Source organism: Struthio camelus, chromosome 26 (assembly GCF_040807025.1).
Source record: "Struthio camelus isolate bStrCam1 chromosome 26, bStrCam1.hap1, whole genome shotgun sequence".
Taxonomy (NCBI): domain Eukaryota; kingdom Metazoa; phylum Chordata; class Aves; order Struthioniformes; family Struthionidae; genus Struthio; species Struthio camelus.
In genome coordinates this window covers 5,632,181-5,645,221 of record NC_090967.1, presented here as the reverse complement: position 1 = coordinate 5,645,221, position 13,041 = coordinate 5,632,181, and the positions used below count along the sequence as shown (strand labels likewise).

The 13,041-nt window shown below is 43.2% G+C and overlaps 1 protein-coding gene and 1 long non-coding RNA gene across 4 annotated transcripts in view; both read right to left on the bottom strand.

Annotated features, from left to right (window-relative positions):
* Nucleotides 1–50: 50 nt before the first annotated feature.
* On the bottom strand, nt 51–5,383 carry LOC138062299 (uncharacterized). The gene is made up of 3 exons (XR_011136352.1): nt 5,272–5,383; nt 4,177–4,242; nt 51–2,717 (listed from the first exon to the last, which is right to left on the bottom strand). It is a non-coding gene; the product is annotated as an uncharacterized lncRNA (long non-coding RNA).
* Nucleotides 5,384–8,132: 2,749 nt separating this feature from the next.
* Nucleotides 8,133–13,041, bottom strand: part of ARHGEF18 (Rho/Rac guanine nucleotide exchange factor 18) — a 54,227-nt gene continuing 49,318 nt past the window's right edge. For all 3 annotated transcript variants that reach the window (XM_068920428.1, XM_009678142.2, XM_009678135.2), the window contains exons 29-31: nt 12,504–12,831; nt 10,667–10,789; nt 8,133–10,577 (exon numbers count right to left, since the gene is read on the bottom strand). In XM_068920428.1, coding sequence (XP_068776529.1) covers nt 10,417–10,577; nt 10,667–10,789; nt 12,504–12,831 — 612 coding nt within the window. In that variant the 3' untranslated portion in view covers nt 8,133–10,416. The remainder of the gene's footprint in view (nt 10,578–10,666; nt 10,790–12,503; nt 12,832–13,041) is intronic.

Below are 13,041 nucleotides of genomic sequence, written 5' to 3'. Positions count from 1 at the left end.
CCTGCTGCAGAGTCCAAACCTTAATCTGCAGGAGGGAGGGGCTCAGCTCTTCCTATACCTTTGCAACAGGGCTCATGGAAAGCTCAGATCCCATATTGCCTTCCTGCTTTGAAAGACGCACAAACCTGTTTCTCACAAGCTTGTCTCTGCTCTTACCTGGTCATCCTCAGCAGGGCTGCTTTCCTCACTGTTAAAAGGAATAGACAAAAGAGCTGCTACTTCTCTCCTAAAGAGCTGTGTGCTCCAGGCCCTGCTGCAGATGATAAGATGAGCACAGCAGTGAGGAAAGAAGAGCCCTATTAAAGGGGAGGAGTTAGAAGACATAGGAACCAGCACAGTCACAAGAAACAGACGCTGAAGGTGCAATCAAATGTCTGTCCACAGAAAGCATGGTTTAGGTGTGAGCCATTATTCATTTTTGGACTGAGTTAAAGCAATGACCATCACAACCTTTCCCAGCTACTAGTAAAGGCAAGACTTGGCAAGACTGGAAGGAGGAAAACTGCCCTGTTGGTGGTGGCTGAAGCAGATAAAATGACTTCTTTTCCATCCTGTTTTCTGATGCCGCTGCCCTTTTCAGCCCCAGGCTGGGCCTCTTTTTTTCTAGTCACCCTTGCTGGGCCTCCTCTCCGTTACTTGCTGAGCCCAGCTAGAAGCTCATTCAACAGGCTGCAGGGAGAGGAGCCCCCAGCTTGCCCTGCAAACCGAACCTGGAACCCCACATGCAGCAGCTGGAGCTCCCAGCCTGATGCCGCACCCGCTTAGCTGCGCCTTATGCACAAGGGCAGGCAGGCAAGTACACTCATCGACCGCGGCCAAGAGCACAGACACAGAATAGGACGGAGCTGGGACTAGAAGCCAGCAGGAAGCGTCTTCGTCCCAGTTATCGAGCAGGAAGTTGCTTCCCCTTTTGAAATCTGTGGCTAATCTTGAGGGTCGGACAAAGTCCGACTTTGCCCAGCCAGTCAGAGGAGCCGAGGTTTCACTCATGGCCATCTGAGCAGCAGCTGTTTTGTTCATGCTGCCAAGCAATAAACGCTGGCTCTCAGCCACATCCGGCTTTTGCGCCAGGGACAAAGTTGCTTCTAGCAACATCAGGCCTCTGTCTGCCTCCTGTTCCTGATGCTGGGATGTTATCTGAGCCCTGCTCACGGCATTTTCAGCAGTGGTGGGGGAGCGAGCGTCCCTTCTGCTGAAGCCTTTGCAAAGATCAGTGAATTGTTTCCTCATTGCAAGCTATTATTACAGCTAACTGCCTCTCAGGGAAAAACAGCACACCTGGGTTTAGCTGCTCTGCAATGGCTCCCCACTACTGGCAACAAAGGCAGCCAAGAGTTGCATTTTATTGCCTTCATCCTCCCCTCATCTGGCAGAAGGCCCTGTCCTGTCTCTCCAGCTCCCCCTCCCCCTAGCAGGAGCCAGCTCCCAGGGCTGTGGGAGCACTCCTAGAGAGAAAACTAGGCACCTTTTGCCTTGCATGCTTCACTTTGGTCCCAGCAGAGCACAACACAGCCCTGTTTTCCCAGTCAGACGTTTCTGTGCATTGATCCAATCACTGCCTCAGTGCTGGGGCCAGAAGTTTTAGGCTGACTGAGCTGCATAAAAATTTGGTTTAGGATGCAGTTTGGTTCCTGGGACAGAAGTCCTCCTGAATTAATACCATCCACTTGGACTCTCAACATAGCTCAAACCAAAGGATCTCCTGCTTAGGCAGGAAAACAATTCTCAGTGCTTCCACTCCCATGGAAGTACTTTTGGTTCTCCCCAGTCAGTAGATTCCCATATCCAGTGTGTGATAAGGTCTAGGTTTGATTTCTCCAATTATCCAGATAGTGACACAGCGAACTCGATACGACTCCCACATCCACACACAACTTGACTCCCTGCACTCAGCACCAGTCCAGCCTCCCATGGGCAGGGTCACGACAGAGAAGGACCGTTCCTTTGGCAGACAAAGGGAAAGAGAGTCTTACTGGTGTAACCACTTCTCATCAAAGCAGCATCTACGCACACCCTGCACTGGCTGTGTCTACCTGGACCTGAGGCACAAGAGTGTTTGTAGTCAGACAGCTTCCTTTGTCCTCCCACTGTGCAGGCAAAAGTTCTCCCAGGCATCACTAGGCTCAAAGCCAAAATCCAAGCATGACATCACTTTTCCATGGGGTGCTCCTCCTCTCCTGCAAACCCCACAAAACAGACAAATACTCAGAGCATCAGACAGACCAACCCACCTACCTCCCGGCCACAAGAGACACGGCCAGCCCTGGCATTCACAGGGGGCTAGAGACAGCAGAGAAACTATCTTCAGCCCCAAGGGTTGCTCTGGCAGTTCTTAGTACACCTGGCTTAAGCTCCCATATCTGCCTGCTCCTTGCACTCTTATTCCTAAATCTGAAGGGAACTAAATTCAGCGGCAGCTGCGACCCTGCAGCCAGTTGCTGACACAGCACCATCCTTAATAGTGCAGAGATGTCTTTGAGCACTGAAGCAGGAAAACGTGCGGGAAGTAGCAGATACTACCTAGCTGCCAGGCCGTAACACCGCAGCTGCTCTGAGGTCTTCCCTGCAAAGAACACAACCGCAGCAAGACCAAGAGGAAAACTGAAAACATTACCCAGACACTGTTTCTTGGACTCCTAGCTGCATTCTGCTCAGCAGTCCCTGCCGTCAGGGTGGCACGTTCTCCCTTCTCCCTTGGGGAAGGTCAGAGCTGTTAACTGCAAAAAGCAGCACAACAATAACTGAGACATCACCTTTTCTGGCTTAGAGCAGATATGGATCATTCAAATGTCCAGTGGTTCTCCCACCATGCACCTAGCGAAGAAGTGGAGTGCACATGGCTAGGTTTCAGTGACAAGCCATGGTGGCACAAGAAAAACAAACCACCATATTATGCAGTGTGATTTTGCCCATGAATTCAGATGTTCTAGTAGGGAAAAGAGCATTATACATCTATCTGTCTGAAATCCACTGAAAGATTTGCGGTATCACATGCAGCTCCGGCATGACTTCAGGTCTGCCGCCACGTTGTGCTTCATTCAGTGAAAAGGAATCAACTTCTGCTTTGGCATGGGAAGGGCATATCTGCATTACGCTGCTCAGTGAGGATTTTTTACGCTCCTGTGTACTTGTACCTCTGCAACAAAGTAATCCCTGCCTTGTTCAAGTCTGCTGTGCATGTAACTATATCAGAGCCAGGGACCATGTCTCTCATACTCCAACACCGCCAGCTCCAAGACAGTTTGGCTTTTATCCTCTGCCAGATCCCAGGGGCCCAGAAGAAGCAAACAATGTAGTCATTACACAAGGACAGGCCCCACATCTCTTGTCTATTGAGCCTTGGGCTGGCCCCATCTCTGGGATGAGAAATTAGACCAGACTGGAGTCGCAGGGGTGACGAAAGGGAAGGGCAAAACCCAGCACATTCCCACTGTCAAGGCACACTATGGAGCCAATATTCATTGCGCACGTTTGTCCTCGAGCATCTGGCTTGCCAATGAATCTCAGATGCATGTATGGGAACCATCCGCCATTCCTCACCCACATGAAAGAGGAAGGTTTAGCATAAAGCTGGTCATTGCCTATGGCCTCGGAATGACTCATCCAAATAGAAGGAACGTGGTTTGGGTTTCGGGTTAATTATCTGCAGATTTTAAAGGAGACAAGGCAGGGTGGAGCTGCTGGAACACTGGTGCAAGCAAGGAACAGCTATGAACACACCGCCAGCCATCCTGAAATCACACCCTCCTTGTGACAGAGAATACACATCAGAGGAGTGACAGCATTATCAATGATACCGTCAGCCAAGGTGTTCGCAGACACCGGAAGAATGTCTATGCTGCTATTGCAGCAGGAACTGAAGCATAACACAGATACACCCACACTAGTTTGAGCACCGATGGCTGCAGCAGCCCTGAGCTTCTAACAAATGCAAATTGTGCCCAAGAATTAAACTTGCCCCTATTGAGCTCTGGGCTCTTGGAACTGGACAGTTACCAGCATCAAGCTGGCAACGTGCACTGCAGGGATACCTCTTAGCCACATTACTCCCTGATCTATCTTCATCCAGGCTCTTCTACCTTTCTCAGAAACTCTTCCAATTGGTCTGAGGCACGATTAGGGCTGCAGGAAAGTTCCGTGCAACTAAAAAAAAGTTCACTGCTCTGGAAGTGCTACCTTTTAACTCCAGCTGTAGACTGTCCCTTTCAGCTGCCTCCCACGAAGTCACTTTGATTCCATTTCCTGTTGCGGAACAATATTTAGAAACAAATATGAAGAATTATTTCTCTCTTTCTAGCGACAAAAATAGGGAGATCTGAAAGTGCACAGAGGTAGTGACCTCCAGTGGCCATTGCAGCTCAGCTCCATGGAAGCTGAACAGCAAGCAGGAGCATGTAGATCTAAGACATTTTCTCTTAAAGGAAGTGCAAATAAAAACTTCTACACACACCGTTTAAAACTCCATTCTCTAAAACATCAGTCTTGCTTCCTATAAAGGACAAAGCCATACTGTAAACACTAGTGTTCCTAGAAGTAAGTTTTAATTATTTACATACACTGGAAAACTAGAAAAAAACTGTCTTTCCAATTCAGATTTCCAGCTTGTACTGCAACACAGATGCCAACATTTCAGTAGAATAACGTCTACGTTTCTCAGCCTCTGACTCCAATGCACAAAGAGCCTGGATCCTTCAAAGAGGCTTTGATATACATAACAGCTTATCACAGCACAAATCAATTCAGACTGCACCACCAGCATTGTCTCATCCAGAACAGGCTGAGGGTCTTCATCAACACTGGTTCCAGCACAGGATTGTGATGATAAAGATTGCACCTCGTCCTTTGAGGACGTCTATCCAAGTCCTGGTTCTCCCAGTCTTGCCCTGGTTTTGCCTCTGCTCTAATCTCCAGAACTATCTGAGGTTAGTGTTTGGGCTAGCTTGTCAGCAAACCACAAACGAGGATTTTACCAGGAAATGCAACTTGTTGACTCTGGAGCTGGGAAGCACTGCACTAACCAGAGGCTATGGGACAGTATTGAGAGTGAGGGCTGCCAAACTGACACAAGCAGTAGGCAGAAAGTTTCTATTTTTGTTATAAATGTTCCAAATGGGAACTGATACTGTCTGGGACAGAGCCAGGCATGTCTCAGACTCGTCCCATGCAAAGTACCTGTCTGCCAATGTAAGTAACTTTGTTCAGCTCACTCCTTCGCTAGTATGCTGCGTTCAGACATTTTGAAATCAGCTGATTTTTTTCTAGAGTGCTCACCTCATTGGCAAAGTCTGCAATTATTAGTACTCTCCACTTAATTCATCCTATGCAGTCCTCTTCTCTGGAAAACGGTCAGTTTTGTTCATATGGCAGGTTATCTCTGTCCAGGGCAGAAAATGAGAAGCACATGAGAAATGGCTGCTCCTTTGATCTTTGGTCCAAATTGGGGGGGGAGGGGGGGGGAGGGGAGAGGAAGAAAAAAAAAATCTATTAAGGCAGTCAGTTTTCAATTTTTTTTTTATTGCTAGAAGTTGGTTTCAGTCCTATTGCAGCTCTGAAATCCTTCAGTGGAGAAACATTGCAATCATTGTAAAAATCATCATTTGGTGTGCTAAGATCAAGTTTACAATTAATCAAGAATGCACAATTCAACAGAATATTAACATTTAACCATCAACTTTACAAATAAAATAAGGACTACAAAGATGTTGCTATTGAGTATCAACAGTAAAGGAATTATTTACAATGTTTACATCCTAACAAAAACCAAAACACTTCCCCAACAAAATGCTCAATTTAATCATGAACCATGATTATTTATTAAATCTTTACAGTGCAAGGTGGGCCTAGAAACCAGACCTAAGACTAAACAGCATCAAGAGAGTTCACAGCTCTGAGTGAGATGCACACAATTACACCAACAGGATTTCTTTTCATGAGAGGTTTCCTTCCAGGAACAAACAGAAATGGAATTTGAAATAAACTTTTCTAAAGTGCTCCAATTTCTTTCAGTACAAAAATATAAAACACTGATTTATAAACATGGCACAAGTGGTATTTGACGTATAACATGCCGATGGTAAATGATGAAGAGCCGTCAGTGGTTACAAAAACGTTGGGTCTGGTCTTGAAGGGGGCTGGGGGAAGGCTTTTCTTTTACTTATTCAACAAGAAGGTTATGCAAGGAGAGCAAATACGTAACCTGTCGCCAAGAAGATTTTTCTTGTACATGTGAGAACTGCTGGGGAAGACAACAAAATGCTCCAAATTCCCTCGCACGGGGGCACAACACACAGGGACACCACTGAACAGCATCAGGGGAGCCTTAGCTCCAATTCTGAAGGACTGAATGTAGAAGTTAAACTAGACTAGCCAAGGGTTGAAAATACATGTTTAGTTTTCAACTTTTATTGTAAATGCAAGTGGCAAACACCAAGTCTCATGAGTGCAGGATCATCTGACTAGCACGCAGAAAGACAAAACCGCCAGCAAGTTATTTAGAATTACTCCTACCTTTGCAGGAAGGCTATTGCCTTGGTGAGCAAGCATCTCTAGAAATACCAATTCTTCTGCCTCACACTGGGAAATAATTAGCAATTTCAATTTGTGGAACATGCCACAACTACAATCCACAGACAGCACATTTAAAAACTAGGAGAGCATTTACAATGCACAGAGGGCAGATGTGCTTAGTACTAGTGAATATGGAGGGATCTTCAATTTGAAATACAAGATGACCATAGTCTGAATGGGAAGGAATAGAGGAAGCATCCTTTACACCAGAGTTTAAAATTGAAGATCAAGACCATAGCCTCTACACTTCAGCATCACAATATTAAATATGATCATAATTTTAAGGCTGTCACACAAAGCAAAGAAAAAGACAGTTCAAAGCTTGCGCTCTAATTTCCTCCACACTCCAGCTCAGGAAAAAAGCCAAAAAGCACTTGGGAGGCACAGAATTTTGAACTGTCTAATCCTTCGACATCACTTTTATTTTAAGTGAATAAAAAGTCAAATGGAAAGGATATTACTGAGAATCAAAAGCAGGTCACTTAGCCCAGGACACAGCAGTATTTTGTAATCTAATCTGCTTCAAAAAATAATTTTGCTTCAAATGAGAGTTAAGAATTCAAAACTAGCTCACTCAGCTGGAGTGATCTAATGACAATTTGACAGATTTGACTTTGCAAAAGTGAAGAGATGACACATTTTTCACTTAAACAGTCTTTCACTTGCTTTCCTCCACCTCCTACAAATATTTTTACCACACTCTGGCCTGTCATTGCACTAATAACGAGATATCACAGCAGCTGCTAATTTTAAAGCCTCTCCCAAGCCAGGTACTGTACAGGAAATCACATCAATACCTAGTATGGCACATAACGATTTTGACCCAAGGGACTCTAAGTGAATGAAGATCCAGTCTCTATTCAAGGTGAGAACAGTTGTCCTAGCACCAGCTCCAGCTAGACATATGTACTGAGGACAGATGATCGTTCATAAGGTAATTTCTCAGTTACAGAAGGAAGATCAGTATTCCAAGGAGGTTTTGTGATGCTGAACCAACAGCCTAGCCTGAAAGCATCCTGCATCCATTTGCTAACAGTCATAAGAAACATATTTGAAGCACTGCTGACCACGAGGGCTAAAACAGTTACATTTAAGTTCAAACATACTAAAAGAAATGAGACCTCACTGCAGACATAATATTTTCCAGATGTCACTGTTCTGTATCTGACTTTGTTCACTGCACAGAGGAAGGAGAAAAAAGTAGCCAAATAAACCTCCTCAGTCCATACAAGTCTTTCTCCCATACTTCAAGACAAACACAAAATTAAACCAAAGAAACGTTTCTAAAAATTGTTTTAAATCCTCCAAACAGCAAATGGAGACCTCTCTTCTTGGCTGAGGCTCAGGACATGAGTTCGTTCCACTCATTCAAATTAACTTCAAGCTATAACTCCTAAAGACCTGGTAACCGAAGGAAACAGGGACATAGCATTTTCAGTAGGAGCGGCCCAAACCACAGCATAAAGGCAAGAACATATCGCGCATTCTTGCTGCTTCACTGTATGTTTATGGAAGAAAATACATGGGTATCAGAGATGACTGGAGCCTCCACATCAGCAGACTGAAAATTCATTCCTTAAAGCTGTTGGACCTCACATGCTGGCTTGATCAGAACTGTTTATTTTAAGAATTCCCTTCCATTTCAACCTAGCATTTAAGAATACAAAAATGAATACAACGTAGAACTATGTTCTAACCATCATCAACATCGTATCACAACAATACAAAAATCACTATGTTCTCAATAGTGACCATACAGTGTTCTGCAAATCTAACCATTGATAATCTGCACCAGTTCTGCAAGACTGATGATAATACCAAAGTATTGCTTGGTAAATAGTGAAGTGTGTCCTACTTAATAGTAATAATTGTTCTGGTAACAAGGCAGATGGTTTGGAGTCTCCTCTCATTCATAACGTTGCTACTCTATTGAATATCAGTTCACAAAGAAATGACCATTAAATCCCAAGAAGCACTACAGAAGGAGTGCTTGTTCCATAAGAGAGAATCAGTATTTCATAGCTTATCTTTTTCCTCTTACACCAATCGGTACATCTGGATTTTTCAATTTCTTGTCTGGAGGCAACAACCCAAATCATCACCGCCTGGAAACAAACTTCGTATTTTCTGCTGAAAATTTATAATGTTTCTTGCACTGCAACTACTGAGCTAATTTTAAAACCTTCAACCAAAGTGAAGTTACTGTCTACAAGAACATTACTAATGTCACATAGGCCCTAACCACTGAGATAGAGTCAATGATTTGAAAAGAACCTGCTAGATGGCCATTCAGTGCCCTTACCATACAACAGAATGGAGAGCTGATTAGGCATTCCACCCACCTGTGCTAAAACCATTTTAAATTAGGCTTAAAGATATGATAAAACTATTATCACTCATATTCTGAAAGATATCAACCCAAATTTTTAAGCTCCGAGATACTGATTTCTCTAATTCTGCAACAATCCCCTCTAAACAACCTCTTCTGTGCCCAATATATCTGACTGGCCACCTTCAACATGTATTCGAATACAGGTCCTTAGCTGAAGTGTATAATAAAAACTGAGATACAGAATGAAATAACACACACCAGATGACTGTGCAAATTACTACAAAGGGGCAAAATGCCTTTTGAACAGAACTATGTTAATACCATCACCATTTCATGATTAAGAACTGACCCATTTAATAAGAGGCGCCCAAGCTGGTTTAGCTTTAAGTAGCTAAATCAATGGAGGTTTAGCTAGTTTTTTTTTTTTTCATTTTTTTTAAAGAAACAGTTCTATTCCCTTCATTCCTAACACAGTGTTGCAGAAAAGTCTCTGCAGTAACAGCAGCTTTGTTATCTTCTGATACTTGGAGTAACGTCCCATCAAGCTAGCAGACAAACAACAGATGCAGAAAACGTAGGATTAAGCAAGACAATAAATTACTGCATTCAAACGCTTCTTATGTCTTCAGCAAGGAACAAAATGCAAGTCTCTAAATTCATTCTGAGCCAACATCAGTTTTGCCTGGGAATCTGCACTGCTCTCGCTAACACAGAGAACTACCCAGTATGTATCTAAGGACACAGTTATCCCCTAGTGCAAGTTGATGGCCAAAGAAATGTGCATTTAGTCCAGCTCTCCATCACCGTTGTATATTTTCACATGTCCAACCCTTCAGGTCTACAAGCAGGTGGAGCTTCTGACCCTTGAAGACTCTTAAGAAGCTTACCTTCTTTCTTCTACTGTACCTGGCCATGGAACCTGTGTTCCATTGAATCACTAAAAGAACAGAGATGCCAGTCTGGCTCCTGTAAGGGGGGTATCACAATGTCAGCCGTGAGTGGCTGTAAGGAGACTGGCTTGCTAGTTAACTAGTTATTGAAATATAGTTAGCATAATCCATTACACTGACCACGTATCTGTAATAACAGATTTAAAAATTCTCAGCCATTCAGGGGCCTACTACTGAAATTTTGACATAAAAAAATCTAGGAGGTTCAACACCAATTAAAACAGTTTACTTCACAAGATGGTGCCCACAAAGAGTGTAGATTCACCAAAGAGAGCAAATTACAGCAAATAGCAGCATTTTAATATGCTTTGAATTTATATACCCTTGCCATGTGTCACCACACTTCCATGTTTGGAAAAATTAAAAGCAAATTACTACTACTGTGTTCTCATTTTGAGCTGCTGGCAGAGAAGCCAACAAAGTAAAACAGTAATCCTGGTCTGGTCTTTGCTAGTATTAATGGAGCAGGGATGAAAAGACATCCACTTCAGGTCTCTGTCACGTTGAACATTTGGGCCCGAGTTCGTGAAACAGTATGTCAAAAGACTAATCTTTAAATGAAAATGATTAGAAAAAAATTACATCTTCTTTGCTGGTATCATCTTGCACATTTAACAGAGTCGGCTGAGAGGCCACCAGGGTCTGGACGGGAATGTTATTGGGCCTGAATAAGTTTGCTGAGGCAGATGAAAGTGCTTCTGGCTGAGCATCAGTAGGGCCATACAGTTCTACAAAAGAAAAGAAAGCAGAAAGATTCATGACGTGGCATAGAAAGTCTGATGCATCTCCACAGATGTACAAGTTGGTCAAGACATACCTGGCTGGAATGCAGTGGTCTGGCTGCTTTGGAGGACTGGACTTGCTGATCGCCTGCCTCTCAAGACACCCTCCTCTCGTCCAACAAGCTTGGGGGGAATCAGCTGTTTCTGATCAACAGATGCTGAAGAAAATATTTTACAAATTAGTATTTCATCCTGGCAGTACTTCATAGATTTCATTGTTTCATGCTGGGGCCCATTGTACATATCCAAGGAAGCTGCTGTTCCACAAAAAGCTGGTGCTCCTGTTGCAAAGTTACTTAAATTTCTCTTCAGTTGCTTACAATACAAGTACTTTCCCTCTCCTCTTCCCTTAGGATTTCTATTTCAGTTAACAGTAGCCCTGACAACCACAGATTTAAAATAGAGCATTAGAGAGCACAGTGCAGAAAAGTATCTTTGTCCCTAACATTCAAGTGACAATGACTATTTTCTACTTTTAAAGTCAAGAACTGTGATGAACTTTTATCTCTGATCTCCATCTGTCTCGCAGCTGCTCAGCAGCAGAGTACATTGACTCTGGTGTTAATGGCCTGTCAGTTGCTTAATTTCAACAATAAAAGCAATTCATGAACACAGTTGATCCAGAGAACTCCTCTTCTGCCAGTACACATTTCTTACATATCACACAAACCAAATTCAATACACAGTATTTTGCCTCTGGTACAGAAAGTCTTGTTCCGTTTTATTCTGTGATCTACATATGGGCCTAACAAGCATACACCCACTAATGCTCATGAGAGAATAGAGACCGATATATCTGAGTTTTATACCTTTCATTAAAAATTCCAGAAAATCACCGTTAAGTACATTTCCACTGCAAAGATCATTACGTAAGAGTTATTAAAAAATGAAGCTGGGGAGATGTGGTATTAGAGCTTTATTCTCCCATTTACCAGCATTTGGCATTCAGGGGAAGAGGATATCAGGCTTTATTTACGTGCAAAAATATAAGCAAGTTTGTAATTGCATTAAACTTCAGGCAGAACAGAGAGAGACATTTCTATAACATGCAAAAGCCCTCCCCCGCAATAGACAGGTTTGGCCCCGAGTCCACTACAGTAGCGTAGGCCTAGGTGACATGTAAACTTGCCAGGTCTGAATCCTATATAAAGCTAAAAAGATAATTTTGTAACTTAAAACTGAAGGGTATTCTCCTAAGCTAGAAGTAAGGCTCTTTTAAGTGGTAGGAAAAAAAAAAAAGTGGTTTTTCCTGGGTCTGTCATTGGCAGAGATCACTACTTCAGTGCCCAGCAGTTAGCAACAACAAATTACGCTATAACAGGGTGACTGCATTTTTACTTGTTTCTATTTCTGACAAAATCAGCCCCTTTGAGCTCTGCAACACGCACAGCATCTGAATTCTGGCCTGTAAATCTGTATTTAATGACTGACTGGTGCTAAGAAAGGCATCAAATTCGATGTCATTACAACTCTGGACAGTCAGGGAAAAAAGGTTAAGCCAGCATCAAAACGTTCCACACATGCAGAACAAGCAAAGCATTTGCTATTTTCCATTACCACTACTATGGCGGCATATCAGGCAAGAAGATTTTACATCCAGGCTTACAAGTTCTCACCACAATTCTGTCCTGTTAGGTTAAGACATTCCATTTTTAGCATTACCCATTTGGGCTACATTTCCAATTCGAGCAGTATACACACTTGTAACTTTTAACTCAATAATTTTTATGGCCTATCCACCACAGTAAGCATACCAGCAATTTGTAGCATATTAATTTCCGGCCTCCACCGGGGTAGCCAGAGGTTTAAACTATTGCATTCTGTCTTCCTGTGATGCTGGCAGAGCTCAAAAATGCATTTAAATACACTCACCTGAACTGTCTGTCCTATGAGATGCTTTGTTCTTCCCACCTTTCTCTTTACTTCCTTTTGTAAAAGTGGCAAGCTTAGTAGGAATCTGCTGCTGAACTGCAGCTGGTTTTTGTATTTGATTAGTTGCACTCAGGAGATGTATTGGCACTTCATTTTTCAGTGCAAGAACTGGACGATTCTCCATGGTGGTACTGTCCCTACGAACCAACTCTGTCCGTTCCAAGTAATCCATCCCAGAGACGCTCACTCTCCCAGAGGTTTTCAAGACTGGCAGAGATGGTTCTATCCCTTCTCCATTGAAGCTAATGGAATGGCTCAGCATCTGATTCTAAATGAGAAAAAAAGGCATTCAAAGTAAAACTAGTATTTTCATACTCTAGTATATAATGAGGAGAGACCACCCTCAGTGCTGTACTTTTTCTGTCATAAATGCAACAGAATAAACCAAGCCCAATGCACACAACAGAAAAAAGAGCCAGAGGAACTCAGACTATGCAAGTCCTTGAAAACTGGAAAGGACCTTAGCAACTCCAGACTG